The sequence below is a fragment of the Botryllus schlosseri genome, chromosome 7 (genome assembly GCF_051294905.1).
Source record: "Botryllus schlosseri isolate E-star chromosome 7, Bs_hap1, whole genome shotgun sequence".
NCBI classification, from domain to species: Eukaryota; Metazoa; Chordata; class Ascidiacea; order Stolidobranchia; family Styelidae; genus Botryllus; species Botryllus schlosseri.
This window is the reverse complement of record NC_137242.1, coordinates 4,025,228-4,043,271: the sequence shown is the minus strand read 5'-3', so window position 1 is coordinate 4,043,271 and position 18,044 is coordinate 4,025,228. Positions and strand designations below refer to the sequence as shown.

The 18,044-nt window shown below is 40.6% G+C and overlaps 2 protein-coding genes across 2 annotated transcripts; one reads left to right on the top strand and one right to left on the bottom strand.

Moving 5' to 3' along the window:
* The first annotated feature begins 4,721 nt into the window (after positions 1-4,721).
* On the top strand, positions 4,722-12,929 carry LOC145443599 (liver carboxylesterase 1-like). The gene is made up of 9 exons (XM_080321541.1): positions 4,722-4,917; positions 5,628-5,823; positions 6,454-6,650; positions 7,185-7,348; positions 8,053-8,204; positions 9,086-9,289; positions 10,016-10,160; positions 11,700-11,940; positions 12,661-12,929. Exons 1-9 carry the CDS (start codon positions 4,772-4,774, stop codon positions 12,827-12,829), a joined length of 1,614 nt encoding a protein of 537 aa, XP_080177667.1. The 5' UTR covers positions 4,722-4,771; the 3' UTR covers positions 12,830-12,929.
* A 3,672-nt stretch (positions 12,930-16,601) lies between these two features.
* Positions 16,602-17,690, bottom strand: LOC145443601 (transcription initiation factor IIB-like). Its single transcript, XM_080321544.1, has one exon. It carries the CDS (start codon positions 17,546-17,548, stop codon positions 16,604-16,606), a length of 945 nt encoding a protein of 314 aa, XP_080177670.1. The 5' UTR covers positions 17,549-17,690; the 3' UTR covers positions 16,602-16,603.
* Between the last annotated feature and the right edge of the window lie 354 nt (positions 17,691-18,044).

Below are 18,044 nucleotides of genomic sequence, written 5' to 3'. Positions count from 1 at the left end.
TTCTGAGTTCTGATATCATGTGATTTTTTGTATATCACGCGGAAAGAGTCGGTAATCGGCGCTGGTGAGTCTTCTACTTTTCGAAGTACACGTTAAGTAGATTTTGCTCACTCGCTCTAATACCGAGTGAGGTAGCGTATTGCAGTGGTTCTCAACGGGGGGTCGGCAAAGCATTTTCAAGGGGTCCGTGAAAGGTCCAAATTTGCAAAATGGTTGAAAACCTAATTTGCATTTACAAATTAGAGAAATATCGAGGCAGTTTCGCTCCATAACTACTAAAACTTTACGACACACATAAAGAATGGCTGTCTGAGATGAAATATTCTACTGTGCTATAGAGAGAGAGAGAGAGATATATTTATTGATTTGTCCAACCGTAAAGAAAACATCATTGACACATGAAACAACAATAAATGAACTTAACGGTATAGGACATGGTGTGACCGATATGACTTTGGGTAGGGTCAACTAGTCTGATCACACCCTGCATTAACAAATACAGATATCGTGTCATAAATTTGGATGCATTGGTTGGGATCAATCAATTCAGCTCAGCATAAAAATAAAATACTGAAGAAACAAAAAAATTTGGTGTGAGACAAGCGGATCATTGGTAATGGGAGATGAGGTGACTGAATAATTCCTTTTTGAAGGAGTGGTATGGGAGGTCCCGTATTGATGAGGGTATAGCATTCCATATGACTCATATAACTCATTTTAATTGGAAAATTGCCAAAAACTTACTGATACAAACTTATTGCTGTTTACAGATTAATTGTTGGAGTTATTTGTTTGCAAAAGTCCACTTTCTCCTGTGACATACATAACCGCAGTAACTTCAAGATGAGTTGCTAGATAGAAACGGTTGTTGTTAATGAAACAAAAATATGTGGCGCGTATCGGCTAACGGCCTTGGACCAAGGCGCTATATGTTCGTTAAAAATATGTTTCTCAATCTTGGTGCCATGTTGCGATCATACCAGTACAGCGTCAGCTTTCGATTGATACCCGTTTTATCAAATTTGATGCTCGGCAAGCTGGTAAAAAATTACTATCAAATTACCTGCAGCCAAATGGAAAGTGTGACATGAACCAATTTCACTGAGTCGTGAGATTTGCTTGTGTCGAGTCGACACACTATGCCGGGTGCGACAATCATGTATAAATGGTGATGTTCTCTCAACACTGTTGCTGGTGCGCAGTTCATTTTGTGGATCACTATTGCATATATTTGTGCGTTAGATGTTTAATGTAGTAGATCTTTGTTGTTTTGACAAGTCGAGGAGGTTAATAAAAGGTTTGAAACCACTGATCTAAACAAAATCTCCGAGAAGCGATTTATATGCAGTATGCACCCTTGGAAGTTAATTGTGACAATGGCGCAGTCCCGAAAGAATATATTCGATCGGAAGTTTCAGTATCGAATGTAAACCCAGGAGCAAGTCCGCACGAGAATGAGAGTGTGAACGCTCCATCCGCTGCGCAACAATGGCTAATACACTTGCGGTTTGCGCTGCTTCTCACCTGCTTCCAAACGGGATGGTTGCGTCACAATAGCAATCTCCGTTACAATGCAACATTTCAGGGAGGTAAGTGTCTTCGGGAATTTAGGGCAAAGTTACTCACGATGATGCATCTTGGGGTGCACCAATTGTTACTTTGTTGCGTGCGGTTATTTCTTGACCTCGCATCAAGATTGTCGGTAGGCTATAGTGAAAATATATTGGAATCGCCTAAACGCACCAGAAACCAATTTCTTTCGCGACAAGCACATGATTCCAAGTTGGCATTTCTAAATGGGGCGAATCATGGTCCTCTGCTGTTTGCATCTCTACTGTGGGACTCCGATTGCAAAGGGCACTACTATATTAAAACCGAAAAATGAAGTGTAGCATTGAATCGTGCGTAGCGCGAACAAAATTTCAACATTAATTAAATCTCTCAAAAATTTGGGAGTCAATTCGTAAATTCAATTTGCCTGTCGACGGCCGCCAACACATACCAATTAGATTACGTGTCACGGCCGCACAAATTTCCTTCTACGGCCGCAGGTTGCCCACCCCTGCTTATCATGATTCCGTATTTACCGAGTTGTAGCACGGCCCGGTTGTAGACGCCGCTTGCGCGGCGAGGAGGGTGGTATATTATTATATATGGTCGGTTACAGTATCTCATTCTTGACAAGAATCTCAAGTTTAGTTTATAACCGCGCGCGGGGTATATGTAGGCCGTAGGGTTGCATTTAATACGAAAATCAATTGAAAACAAACATGCTTAAAACAAGGCCTTTATTTAAAACATATTTTTTATTGTTTTTGTTTTTTTCAATCCATGATGTCACGAATATTCAATTGTTACGTCATAGTGGATCGACAATTGAAAATATAGGGTAAATATAGCTAATTTGACGAAATATCTACGTACTATAGCTGTTGAACCAGTTATTTTGAGGGTTCCAACCATCCCATATCGTATACGTCGACTATATCGGGTGGTAATTGTCCGCAGGGTGATATAACTTGTTTTTGGAAAGTATTTACACCATTATGGCTTGATGTTTTACTACTTGAAAAAAAAACTTTTTTTAAAGAGAGCATTTGTTCAAAACATTGTTTAAAACTAGTTTTAAACAATTATTTGTTTTAAATGCAACCCTAGGTAGGTATATAGGCCTATGCGTGTTAATGGAAACTTTTTTCCCCGACCTACCCAATCGCTTCGCGGTCGTACTGTCATTACGCTCATATGTCATAAATCTTAATTGATTTCGCAAATTTTTATTTGAAGAAGATAATATTTAACATTATGCGTTGATAAAGGCGGATATCATAAGATATGCCATTGCATGGTGAGAGTTATACTTCAAGACTGCAAACTGCAGGAGGCCTAGTCTAAAATCTTGAGCACTTGAATAAGTAGGCTAATCCTACTTGAATATACCGAATAAGTAGAAGTATAGTACGTTGCTGACCACCTCTGTACGTCAGTATGTCCACTAGGGCTGTTCAAAAATAACTTTTTTTCCGGATTCCAGCCATTCAGTGATTAAATTGTCAGGTTACCTTAAAAAACGCTGCACACCAAATTTGGTTCAATTCTAACAAGTATTGGGCTCCGCGGATCCAATTAAAATTTTAAATTTATACAGGAAAATTGAAAAAAAAAATTTTCCAAATTTTTCTGTCAACCCCATGAAATTGTTGAGCTGTCTTCAGAGACGATGCAAAAAAAATTTGACTCAATTCGGACTAGTAGAAGTGGAGTTATTGGAGTTTTTCGTTGATGATTCTCCAATTATCCTTGATTGGTGGATAATCCGAGAATTATCAACGAAAAACTCAAATAACTCCGTTTCTACAGGTTGGAATTGACTCAAATTTCATTTGCATGGTCTTTGAAGACATCTCAACATTTTCATGGGGTTGAGAGAAAAATTTGAATTTTTTTTTTTTAATTTTACGTAGTAAATTAAAAATTTTAATTGGCTCTGCGGACGCTTAGACATGTTCGAATTGAACCAAATTTGGTGTGCAGCCTTTGTTGTGGCAACCTGACAATTTAATCAGTGAATGGCTGGAATCAGGAAAAAAAAGTTATTTTTGAACAGCCCTAATGTCCACTGTCCAGCAAGGAATAACATAAAGTCGGCCGTAGGTTTTCTCGGTAATATACCATTTATGATGTTACACGTTGTACGAGTTTTGAAATTTAGCAGCGCGCAAGGTAGACTCCCTAATACGGACGCGACCCGTAGTTCACCCTTTGGCAACGAAGGCCTTTATCTGATTTGATGATTCAGCATATTACACCATTCACGGTCGCTTGTTTGCCAAGCTAGGCTTGTGCCGTATAAGGGTTCGTTTTCAGAATGTTTGACAAATACGGTGTGAAGCGCTTTGTATGCCGACCTTGGGCCATTTATGGCATCGGTGCAACTATTATGTTTGCCTCGGCTCGTCGTTATCATATATATAATGACGACCGGATACGTTGCAATTAGTGTATACTATAGTTCTACTACTTGAAATGCGAGTGGTATGCCTACCTATCTATACGGCATTCGACCTGCTGCAGTGAGGTTATCGGTAAAATCAAGCCAATGCGCTACGGTTACATCAACATGCAATTTACTTGAGTGCAGGGGAAGCCTGCAGTGGCGCGCAGTGTGCTAAAGTGACACCAATGGTCGTTGATTCGAGACTCGACTCTGCCACGTTTCTACGAGTCGGAGGTTTATCATCGCTAATCTAACCGCAATAGCAGTGTTTCGAAAAAGCCTAGCGATTGATTGTGTGCCGTGCCAAGAAAGTCGGCAGCGAAGATAACGTTCCGGGCGCAAGCAAAACGAGAGAGACTGATGTTGGAAACGCACGCGACCTTAATTGGCGATAAGCGCCACTGTTATGCTTGAAATAAACGAACAAACAAACCTGTACTGTACGTACAACTGGAATATTTTAGGCTTTCCAAATTATATCAGAATTAGAATTATAGCTACACGGTATTTTCCAACTTAGATTAGAATTAAAATTAGAGCATAGAAACATTTCACCAATGAAATTAGATTAGAATTAGATTGCCTGCATTCCACTCTCATGGTATATAATTAGACAACTAGAAGTCTGCTTAAGTGTGATTTCGGGTTGTTAAAGCCGTATGCCGGTATGCGTCAAGGCAATGGCTTTGTCCGAAGAAAAAAAACTGTACCAGCTGTGAAAATTTAACTACGTTTGAGTTTATATTTGTAGAATAGCAATAGAAACTTATAACAATGGACTGTACAATTGTGACAACGAAATTTGGGAAAGTGAAAGGAAACGTTGTAGAGCTAGCAGTCGGGCCCAAAGTCGATGTGTTTCGAAACGTACCGCTTGCGAAACCACCAACTGGTGCTCGAAGATTTATGCCGCCCGAACTGTAAGCTTACTGGATATTCCATATTTGTGTTTACATTCAATGCACAGGCTATAGGCTTACTGAAAGCGAGCCGTTCTGCTATTAGTTCGCCATCTCGATTTACACCCAACATCAAATTTCACGAAATTATAGTAGCGTATGCAACGTTTCGCGAATACGATGACATTTAGCGTTGGTCCAAGTTGCGAAAGATACCATCGTCCTATCTGCTGCGACGACGTATCCACATGCACAGCTGCGATGCCAAACATAAAGTTACTTATTCATATCTTAGATCAATTCTATTGATCGGTTGTAAGCGGACTGTGTGATTGCCGACAACGATTGTGGTGGAACCCACAGGACGGTCCTGAACTAACAGTCTGTGCGCGCAGGAAAACTAGGAATGAATAGATGTATTTTCGGTACTCCGCGATATCTTTGTATATGGTGTTTGCGCTCTTTCATATCATTAAATGGGTATTCCTTCGATAAATTTTTTTAACGGGTAGTGATTTGACATCTACGATTGATCGTATTTTCTGGAAGAAGTCTTCTTGGCGACATATCCCTGCGGTTTAAAACATTGCGGGGGTATTAGAAATTTTTATGGATATTGCGAAGAATCAGGATTCAGACAAAAAAGGAAATTTAAATTACAAATCAGTTACACCGTTACGCCACTGCTATATTGTGCAATTTCGTTACCGTCTATTTTGGTGACATTTCAGGGTCGATCCCTGGAACGGAACTCTTGACGCGACCAAGCCTGGCAACTTACCGATGTACGATGCGTCGATGGACTCGTTCTTCGAGAAACTTGTGCCATCCGCAGAAGGAGAAGATGACTTTCCGCGCATAAACGACGAGGATTGTCTGCACACGTCCATATATACTCCGAACAGCAGAGGGCAGAAAAAGCTGGCGGTAAGTGGCCTAACAATATGCAGATTTAGTAACCTCGGTAAGTGTGCAGTATGAGAAAAATATCTCGAGAAGAGTACGCTTTTTCTCGGCAACGCGATTCTACATCCTACGACACGAAAATATCTTCATAACAGCTCAGATATAAGATACAGCCTATCTATCTTCATAGAAATCTCGGCATCATATCAACCAACTGCAGTCGATATTAACGGTCTGTCATATGACGTCATAATTCCTACATTTGTTCCAATTGAGTGGGTCATCATCATCAGTCATCACATCACTCATTATAGTACTGTTATATTAGCAATAATCGTTCGTTTCTGGGCGAAAATGCCAAAATATTATGTTTCAATATTTTACACTTGTTTGACTGGAAGCACCGGTTTCTTTCTCGACTTGAGTTTTATCGTAAATATAGGAAGTTTATGTGGGATATATCTTTGAAGTACTCCCACTAATTAAATGCTACGTGACACTTCCTATTTTGGCGCAAAATACCTGCTTAATCTGCAAAATCATGCAATGTCGGTGTCGGTCCATTGAAATCAATTTTGTGATGATTTTATGCTCTCTCGTGCTATCAAAACTTCGGATTGAAGGAACGCTCACATCTCAGCCTTTTTCCAGGTAATGGTATGGTTTTACGGCGGTGGCTTTCACATGGGTACCGAACGAGACTACAACGGAAGCATACTCGCCGGAATGAACGACGTTGTGGTCGTCGTCCCGAATTATCGAGTCGGGATATTCGGATTTTTGTCATTCGGCCCTGGTTCGGTTTGCACGGGAAACGCGGGACTCCTGGATCAGCAGCACGCATTGAAGTAAGAGAAAGCTATATTCTCGTTCAACGATGCCTTTTCGCTATTGATAGAGTGTTTAAATTATTTACCGCGTCACCATCGTAATTATCTGTTGCATAATCTGGCCAAACACTCTCAGATATTAGTTTGACAGCTCGTTTATAGAGCCAATAGCCTACATCAAGTTTGTGTCCAACCGTTAGCCTACATAGGTGGTCAACGAAGTGCTTCTACTACATATATTTACCGTATCATGGGAATTACCACTAATTTAGGTATTATTGATACTTTTGAGTAGAATGTTGACAACTTTGACCACTTCTGATAGTCCACAACGTCAGTCAGTGTCCCGACATCAATCATTTCACGATAATTATTGAACTTGAAATCTTTGCCAAGCATACATAGTACTATAACTACAACGATCTGTGATCTGTGTAGTTAAGTTCGTTCTCTTCATATTGTCGTTACTCTTATAATAAATATAAGCTATAAGTAATTTATACATTATAATCTCAATTGCAATGCGGTGATTTCTGATGGTGGAATGTACAGGTGGGTGCGAGATAATATCGAACAGTTCGGAGGCGACAGGAATAACATCACAATATTCGGAGAAAGTGCCGGCGCAGCGTCTGTGCATTTAAACGTACTCTCGCCCACTGCCAGAGGATTATTCCATAGAGCCATCAGCCACAGTGGACAGCAGCATTTAGTTGGTAATTGATACTAATTGATGTTCGTGTCTAGGCATGAGACATATACTTCGTTCATTCCAGCAAAGGTGGTCAGTAACAAAATAGCCTACCTGGACTACTTACTCAAGATTTAGATTTTAGAATACTTCCACGGTTACTTCAACAGTTTTTGGTATTTTTGTGGTATGTTTACATCACTTCCTAAGAACAGTGTGACATAGCCATCACACTGCTGAATATACTTTTGGAGATGTTCACGTATTTGTAATGTCAGCGGTCAAAGTAGTCATCGTCGGTACTCAGGTAGAAGCAGAAGTAGCGATTTAAAAATGGCCTGGGCTAAGTTTTGCCTAAAAAACTGAAAACTGCCAGGTAGAATTAGTCTAAAATCATACCTACTTGAAGAAGAAGTGAAAGTAGCGAAAATCCACTTGAAGTACTTTGTAAAGTAAAAATACTTCATTACTGACCACCTTTCAGTGTCCTTAGTCATTTTGCGTTGGTATCGAAGATACATCTTGAAATTTCGAAAGTATGACTACCCTCGACCAAATTTACTTTTCGAACCTATTTACTTATACCTTTCTACCTCTACTTGAAGTAGTATTGACGGATCTAGGAAATCGACACGTCTACTTATAATTGAGTGTATAGGAATTCATGGTTTTTATTCTATTTATGCTTCAGTATAGCAAGGCTGACCTTTGACCACGTCTGCTCTCTAGGAATGTTCCAAGACGAGGAGCAACGCGCGTACGTACACAACTTGACGTTCGAGCATTGTAAGATTGAGTCGCAGAGCGACGCTGACAAATTGAAAGCACTGCAAAGCCTTACGGCTGAAGAGCTACTGGAAGTGGCGGCTGCAGTTGGTGCGGTAAGCGCAATTACACACATAAATATAGGACTTTCTCGAAAAGTATTCAACAATTATTTTGCGATTCCGTACAGTATATTATATCTTTCCACGATCTGCACTCGTACGTTGTAACTAGAGCTAGATCGATTATTGTTATTATTGGTTGGCTGATAATATCAAATCGATATCACACTTTGAAAGAAATATCGGTGTCGGACCATCGAGGTAAAAAGATATCCGCAATTTTCGTGACGTCAAAGTATGATACTATGAGCCAGAGAACTATAATGTGCGACTGATAGACCGGGAATATTGATACATTTTCTTATAGCTTACAGACAGGTGTCCAGATGCAGCCTTTCCTGTTTATTTCATATTCAATCATGGCAATGTCTGTAGAACTGTTCAAATAAATGCTCTGACGTTTGGAAATGCGCCTAAAGAGAGATTTCATATTTTGTTTTTTACCGGGCTCTCGTTATAACAATGATCAAGGACTCGCGGCATAGATAGTAGAAACAATGCGTCGTCATAGATACGATGTCCCAAAAATCACGTCTCATATAGACCTCTCCTATACTGCTTTAGAAGAAAATAGCGTGAAGTCCAGGGATATGGAAATATTGACATAAATATCACCGGTATATCCGCAATGAAAAGATTGAAATCTCAAGGCCGCAATCTCAATACAATACATTTGGGCAGCGTGAGGGCCTTTTGACACTGCTTATGATGGATAGGTCAATTTGCGATTCCAATCCTGCAATTCACAACGAATTCATGGTTGATCGATTTAATGTGAGCGAGGAGATCATTGTCCGTCTATTTTTTACTTCTATGATTGCTCATCCCGAATAATTGTATGGGTATCAGAGTACATCGGCCTACATTTCTCACAGAAAAAGGCGTTTTTCTCTCCCACTGTCGACGGCAAGGTACTTCCAAAACGCAGCGGGGATCTAATGGAAGGAAAGCAGTTTCCGAAAGTTCCTTACATCATCGGATGCAATACTACTGAGGGAGACGGCCTTCTCTCAATGCTGACACCTGGTTTCAATGAAGGCTTCACTGAAGAACAATCAAAGCAAGCACTTATGGTTCCGGTACGGTGATATACAAATCAATGTGATGCATAAAATTTCGTAAGAGTTCTGGTAACAGTAACGATTTCAAAAGAAAGCCTAGGCTACTTCGAGTAGATATAATAAATGAAAGACTTCAAACGTTTTTACAAGCCTAGAAAAGTGAGTTAATACGGAGTTCCTCACATTTCATACTCACAATATCACCTTCAAAATTGCACCTACGTTCCCAGACATAATCGGGTACGTGCCAATAAGCGCAATTGTGGAGGTACATTTGATGACCAATGACCAAGTATTTTGCATGAAATGATACAATAGTATTTCAATCAGACGTGGCCAAAGTATAGTCATCGTTGCTACTCGAGCAGGAGTAGCGTGTAATATACATTTCGACTCAATTATAAGCACAAGTACCGATTTCCAAGACGTGTCAAAACTATACTGTGCAGACTCGCGACTAACGTCAAATAACTAACAACGAAAGAAATAGGTACAGCTACAATCTTCGAAAACATAGTCAGCAGTTTTACTGTTGCTATTTCATTTCGGTACTGATCACTTATGAATGCATATCCTACAGTAAAGTAACGCAATAACCATTTCACTTCGACAAGTAGCGCTGACGCACTTGACCAATCCATACCACAATCAGGGGATGTATGTGCTAATATATATTTCTGAACACACACAGGTGCATCAGTTTCCCGGGTATATCCCTTTTATCCGCGAGATATTTTTCAAAAGGTAACGGACGCGGGCTTCGAACTTTTGAAAAAACGATACCTCCGAGAAGAGGACGGGGCAATGAAGTTCAGCAGATTTTCAGGACGGATATCGGGAGACGCTTTGATTGCGTCGGGCGCCGTCGACAGCGCTGTTGCGCATAGCGGTAAGGTTATAATACGGTGCACTGTAAATCCACGGATCGAAAATTGGCGTATTTATCATATTTTCACCTGTGCGCAGGGTGTAATCAGGTAAATGACACATTCAGTAGGTGGTTGTTTGTGGTATTCGTGGTGTTTTCGGCAACAGTGGTCATTTACACCATGCCGATTTTCTTTATTTTGATTCCGTACCCGACGACATGTAGCACGGCCCACTTCTGGGCTTTTTAGGACACCGGTTACGAAGATGACATGGTGAGGAGGGGCGAAGATTAGGGTTACCATACGTACTCCTTTAAGAGGCCTTGTCTACCTTTTTCAGGTTTTTGAAAATGTCCTGCGATTACGCCTAAATGTTCTCCTGTTGGGCAATTCGTCTTCCTTTGCAGCTTTTACAGCTATGGTAATAGAGATATTCGAGAGAAAATGGGCATAAATGACGCTAAATAGGAAATTCGTGGTTCTATCGAAAGTGACGACCTTTTTTTAGTCAACACCGCTAACTTTGAGTAAAAGTGTGGAAATCAGGAGTCAAACTAATGTCATCACCTTTTGTTTTAGTCAACCCACCAAATTTTACAGCAAAAATAGCGAATTCGGCTGTTTTCGGTTTTGATCAACTAACTTTTCTGATTTGGTAAAAGTGTCTTCCTTTCCCGATTGCAAAAGACGATAACCCTACCGTAGATAAAACTCCAACTCTTATGTAGGAATTCTGTGGTCGACCTGGTTCGGACTGGAACCGGCAACCCATTGGTGTCGCACACGTCGATCATACCACTATAGAGACTGTATACAGTCTCTATAACACCACTATGCTATTTCGCCACACATTCCTCAGGTAGCCTATACCTATGCCAGATTGTATTCTCACACTTGATGAACTGTGATTTGGTACGAACTGTACTTGTTTTTGTTGTTGTATTTCTCTTACGAATCCAGTAACTCTAATTCTAATCTAATGTGGAGTAAAGTGTGTGGCTATAATTTTATTTCTAAACAAATGCAGATAAAATTATGTGGCTGTCGTTCTAATATAATAATCTAATTTGGATAAGCTAAAAAAGTTCCAGTTGTCCAACTCGCACTGTATTTAAGTATACCTCCTTTTTTGGATTTTAGGGGTTAGGACTACTACAAGGAAACGTAATCCACTACACCCCGGGAATTCAATTCAATTTACTGTTAACAATTTCATCATTTCAGTACACCACAAGACTGCGCTACAATGATAAGATAGGAAGGTTTCGAAGCGACTTGGAGTAGACTTCGAAACCAGACACCCACCTGGCCTCGGCGATGTAAAATGGAGGCATGCACAGTTGCACACTGCACATCTATATAAGATCTGGTGTATATAATCATTTTCACCTATTGGAAGGGTGTGAAACAGGGATATCTAGAAACTTCTAGATATCCCTAGTGTGAAAGCATAATTTGGTACCCTACGCTTGTGTGAAAACCGACGAAATGGACGACTTTCGTTTACAATGTAGCGTTATGTCAGGATATGGCATTATATTTTGGATATTCCCCTTCAGAAACCGGAGCCGACACATACTTTTACCTGGGCGGCTTCAAACTCAAACTGTTCCACGACGACACTTACGGCGATCTTATGAAGAAGCCGGAGTGGTGCGAGTGTGACCACGGCGACGACATCCCGATCACTTTCGGCGTGCCTTTCGCCCCCAAGCTCGCGCTTAACGCTAAGTTTACTGTGGAAGAAAAGAAAATGTGCAAACTCTTCATGACTTACCTAACCAACTTCGCCAAAACTGGGTACGTTGTTTTCATATCGAAATACCGATCGGTATTAGCTGACCGGTAGGTACGATCAATAGTCGACAGTTCTGGTGGAACGCCGTGTGCAGTAGCCTATCGTAAGCAGGGAAGCTCAAACTTCGAAATCAGAACCCCGTCCTTCTGCAATGCCTATGCCTTATTCTATCATCAATAAAGCTGATTTATAACTAAGCCATTGCCATCACGCTGTTGCTTTTCGACCAGACAATACGATGTGACTTTCTAAGATATTTCTGATGCGTAAACGAACTTTGAGCTCGCAGCTATTGCTCCGATAAAATAGCGTTGAGCACATCGCCATTGCCAGATTACAGCATTAAGGCAAGTTATAATTTGATCAATGTCACGCGTAAATTCGAATATAGAAGATTATTCACGCGAACTTTATAACCTATTTAGCGGTATTGGAATTCTAAAGCGTCAAAAAATTGATCCAGCACTAGGGCGACGCAAAATATGGATCTCTTCTAACCAAATTAACAAAGGTTGAGAACCACTGGTCTTGGCGGTCGGAAGAAATGATTATTCCTCGCGGTTCTTGTTAAAGCGCTGAACATTACCGATATCATGCCCACCAGCTAAACAAATATTGTAGAGCGTCTACACCACCATGAACTCACCATTTTTGTCAAGTTGCTGATGATATTGAGGCAAATGATTCCCGGCATTGACACCATACATATACTTCTTATTAAGGAATCCCAATGAAGGAGTGCCAGTTGAACTGCAGTGGCCGAAATATCAACCAGGCGGCGAGCACTTATTAGTGAATACCACGATGTCAGTCGGGAAAAACTACGGAATGGAGATGAGGAAGTTTTGGACGCAAGATATGAAACCGCATAGGAAAGCAGTATTCGATTGAAATCTCAATCTTGTATCCGTGCATTCTCTCTAATTTGACATGATCATTATTTTGTCATAAGTATGACTGTACGAGGCAATAAAATTGTTCTTGAATAACAGTTGTTGTTGTTGATGCTGCTGCAGCAGCAAAACAGGTAAGTTTTCAGAAGTGACCACTGTTCCGTAACGAAGAAGGCTACTTCTATTCTTCAAGTAGGTTTTGTCTAGATGGGTGCTCAAGTATTATAACTACTTCTATATTTGCTTTACAATTCTGGAGCGAAACTACTCGCTTTGGATTTGTTAAATAGAAAGTAGATTTCGGATAAGTTTGCATCGTCTTTATCGGCGTCATTGACATGTATTCGGTGCCAAATCTGTGTCAGAATAACAGAATAAATTTTCGAAACTTCCACTATTTGCAGGGTTAGTCTTAGTAGTCAATTTGGCTTGCTCGTGAATAGAATTTGCATATCGCAATTTTTGCAAAAGTATCCACCGTATATTAATTCGTAACGGTATGTAATACACACTATGTATTACCTCAACCGAATCTATGTTTTGAGACTACCTACTGGAGAAAGTTTAAGACTTCTACTCCGGCACCCGTTTTACAGCGCTACTTGCACTTTTGATTGAGTAGAAATTTACATTAATTCTACTTGAGTAGGAAAGTTGGAAGTTTTTCAAAGCATGGGAAGCAGGGTTGTGATGACTCGACTCGCGATTTTTTGGTGACTCAACTTGAGTCATTTTTTCAAACGCGTAAATTGACTCGACTTGAGTCAATTATTGTACGACTCAAGACTTGGACGGCAAGACAGACATTTCATGTAACTTCAAAGAGTAGTAAAGTTACCACATTTTTTTATTTCGTCTATCAGTTTTGATACTTGGAACATGGGGCCAGAAACTGTTAAGACTGATGAAGATAACTATATTAGGAATGTGACATGCGAGCCATTCTATATCACTCGAAGAGAGTTGAAAAAGTAGGTTGAACCAGATTGCTCTGAAAACTGATCAGTTAACATGATGACTTGGAATCGAGTCTAAACACTAGGACTCGACACTCTACTAGCTGACTTGGACTGGAAAATGACTTGACTCGAGTCAAAACTATAAAAGTCAGATTGACTTGTGACTCGGAACCTTGCGACTTGGTTACAACTCTGATGACAAGCTAAACTGCATCTTACGCATACTGAGGTAACAGCATTTTTGACAAAAAATTTATTTGCATATTGAGCAGCACCTCGTCACAGTTATGATGGCTAGTGATACAAGTAATCCAAAAATTCAAATACCATAAGACAGTGAACTTTAACATTCGGATTCATACCAGCACTAGAAGGGAAGAGCAGTTTCCAAACTTCAAAAATAGCAGTTTGCTGACGATCGGGCGTAGCTAGGCTGGACAGAATTGAGTATCGTGTCAAGCATCACACCTTATGAGTATGAAGACAAAATAACATGGGCGTTCTGGCAAGTTCCAATATTCCACAAAGAAAATAACAGTAGTCGTCCACCACATTTGGTATTTTTCGACAATACCTATTTGACAGCACTTGTGACAATGAGGGTTGATCACTCGACTTACAGGAAATGTTATTAGCTCGTCACCACATGCTTTGGATGCTGTGATAAAATTAATCGAGGTTTCAAGGATTCGATGGTGGGATAAGTATCAAACCATAAATCTCGTTGATAATACAACTCTCAGTGGGAAGGGGCATACAATTACAGTACTCGACTTGAATAATGACAATTACTACTCAATAGGGATTCAAGTACACGAATCATTGTGCCCAGCGTTATCGATCATACAAAACATTGATTCATAGGACACATTCGATGAGCTGAAATGAAGTAATCTTGACAACGCAGATCCAGAGGAAGTACCTTTGCGGCTTTCAGGGTTAATAATCTGACTATTCTCAGCAAATTCGTTGTGCCAACGCCGCTTACTTTGGAGATATCTTTTGCAATCAATTCTTGACCGGAATATTTACAAGCCATATATATCGCTGCCGACACCAACGTCGACGATTGTGTGCCCACCAAGTCCAGTTCGATAGCTTTGTTGACAATGTGTGTCGCAATTTCCTTTAATTTGTCAGAAAGTTCTAGGACGGAGCAATACCTTGCCATGAAGCATTCCTTCGATATTATTTGAACGTCTGTTTGAAAATTTTGCGAAATGAAATTATAGCATTTGCGTATCCTTTTCATCGTAGTATTTGTCTTAGAGCATATTTCTTTGAATGTAACCGGCAATCCTTCATGCCGACAAGCCACATACAAACACGCACCCGCAACTGCATCCAAATGGCGTCCCCTAAAACTCGTAGCCATGTACATATCTTGAAGTACAGTGTCTGCGTGTTCGATAGCATTTTTAGGGAGGTTCAGTCGATTGGCTGTGAGCAAGATTCTCTCGCGACCAGTCATTAAAATTTTTATAGGGTTACATTCGCTTATTGGCGTATGCATTGATGAATCCAAGTACACGGAATCTAGTTCTACCGAGTCACCATGAGATTGTGTAGCGTCACCATTTTCAAGTGTGATCGATGTGGCATTAACTTCAGGAACCACACACTGATGGTCTTCGCCGTTATCAGACACCACCTGACTGGATTTACACCATAATTCCGCAGCTTGTGAAGTACCTTGTACACTCCTAGTTGTTTCCAAATCCCCAGGTCGAACTGTTATGTGTACTGCTTCACGATTGTGAACAGTTGAAAGTGTTAGTTCCGTAAGGCACGGCTCAACTGCTTGTTCGATTACAGTCACGTCATTAGCGTCTTCATTATCAGTAGGTAGTAATGTGAGAGGTATCCATTCTGAATCATCACAGTCATGACCTTGCTTAACTGGATGCTTGATTACCAAAGCCGTTGGTTCATTGGGCTCAGTTTTGATCTTTTGCTCTGCAGCATGCTGAATTCTACACAAATCAGACATTGGGGCTTGTTGCAATACGCCTCTGGTCAATAAGTCATATATAAAAACTGAAGTAGAAGGAAAATTTCTGCTTGAAAATACCCACGACACCACACTTTTTAGACGTGAAGACAAATGTACTCAGGGATACAATCATATGATAAACACTGTGCATCACATTACCAATTTCAAACCCAAACAATTCACTTCATCACATCATTTAACAACCCTACAGATCTTTCCACAAAAGATATGAATATAATCGAATGCGATATTTGTACAACAATTATAACATGTAAAGTCCGATTACATTGGGTAGTCATGCTCATGATTACAACACATGCTACTCAACACCAATGTAAATTAACTGAGTGAAATAACGATACCACAATATGAAATACGCAGACACGCAAGTTAACGAAACATTGATGAACATTATATTCTTTTCCCATTGCAATTGACACACAGGCAGTTCTAACTGGAAACTATCATACTGATATCAACTCTTACTCTAAACAGCTACACAAACATATAGTCTACGTTGTGGTTTTAATATGAATTCGACGACGATGCCAATTTTTCACCAGCTGATTCCAGAATTTGGAACACTGGTCATCCTAGTTTCAGGAAATTCAATTGGCTATGTAGGTTACATTTGTTCACGAATAAATGTCCAAACTGGGGAGTAATACTGATACAATCCAATTCTTGTGCACAGAATCGGAATAGATGACATGCATGCACAATGGGTATGGGTGCATGGATGTAAAATATGACATTAGGCAGCATAAGTGATCATAATGACCCGCCACTGTAGGTAACAACACTACTTAATTGTTGGGATTTAGAAAGTCGGTAACATAGACAAAGGGGTGTGGAATTTGAAATCTGCGGGGAACAATTTCGAAGCTTTAGGGTACATCAGTTTATACGCCTGTCTGATGGTCACTTCGGCCACCCCCGCGATTTCACTGATGTCTTTCTGAGAACGTTTTTCCGCAGAGGCTTGGGAGGCCATGTAAATAGCAGCAGCAGCGACGGAAATGGGACTTCTACCCGCTACCAAGTCGATGTCGACTGCTTGCCTGGCAATGTACGTGGCCGCTTTTTGTATTGAATTCGGGAGGTTAAGGTTGGAGCAAAACCTTGACATGAAGTCCCCGGATGTGATCAGGTCAACGCTCGTTTCTAAGTTCTTCACAATTAGCTTGAAGCTACGTCCTATTTCTTTTTTTGAAATGCGAGAGATCGCACAGATTTCTTTGAAAGTCCTGGGTACACCTTCTTGGCGACATGCAATATATAGGCACGCCGCTGAAATAGCATCGTTCGCACGACCTTTCAAACTTTTCGATTCGTACACTTGTTTAAACAGTTTGTTTGACCGATCAACAATATTTTTGGGTAGATTAATACGATCAGCCATTGTGGTAATTTCTCTAAACGCATTGATCAAAACACGATCCGAGTTATTCATGGTGCGTCGGTTTGAAAGACTGGAGAATGCTGAATCATTCGCACCCATTCCAGATGGTCTTTCGATAATGGTAGACAAATCACTACCAGATAACAGTGAGTTCTCTGCGTCTCCAACACGAGACATATCCTTGGAGTCTTTGTCATTACTGAAAGTTCTCCACTCGGATCCTACGTCTACTACACGGTCACCAACAACTAATCCACATTCCGGGCAAATCATGTCACCGGCTCTGTAGTCTTCAATTAATGGAGCTTGAGGATGTCGTGGACAGAAAACCTGGTGATGGAGACCGGTGCTAGTACTCGCCATTGCGCAGGATTCGAGAAATTGGAGATTTTCGGTTAAGGGATGTAGTTATTGACCACAGCGGATTGATACAACTCGTAGATCCTAGATATCAGACTACGTGATGGAACTCTAGGTCACAGTGCTAAACTCGTAATGTACAACCGGACCTTATCAAATCAATACAACGACTGGTGGGAATGCGCGAGACCTTTGTTGTATCGCGTGCTCACTAGGGGCGCTTTCGATCCATTTTCATGGCATATAGCTCAGTGATTTTCATTCAGTGTTTGTAGAAAAAAGGAAAAAATGTGTCTCTAGCGGCGAGTCGCCAGACGGGTCGACGAGCCGCGATGCAATTTTTGCAGAGGGTGTGACGTAGTTTGAGCGTTCGCCATATTGGATCCTGTTTAGAGGTTACGCGATTGGGTTTTTCTTCATTCATAATTATTAGTGAAGCTCGTGAATTTCATCGCTAACGTAGGTGGCATGTATATCATACGCTTTATGGATGTTATCG

Coding starts and splice junctions, on each gene's coding strand:
- LOC145443599 (XM_080321541.1), top strand. CDS start 4,772: ATGGACTGTACAATTGTGACAACGAAATTTGGGAAAGTGAAAGGAAAC. Junction 4,918..5,627: donor AGATTTATGCCGCCCGAACT/GTAAGCTTACTG, acceptor GTGACATTTCAG/GGTCGATCCCTGGAACGGAA. Junction 7,349..8,052: donor TGGACAGCAGCATTTAGTTG/GTAATTGATACT, acceptor TCTGCTCTCTAG/GAATGTTCCAAGACGAGGAG.
- LOC145443601 (XM_080321544.1), bottom strand. CDS start 17,548: ATGGCGAGTACTAGCACCGGTCTCCATCACCAGGTTTTCTGTCCACGA.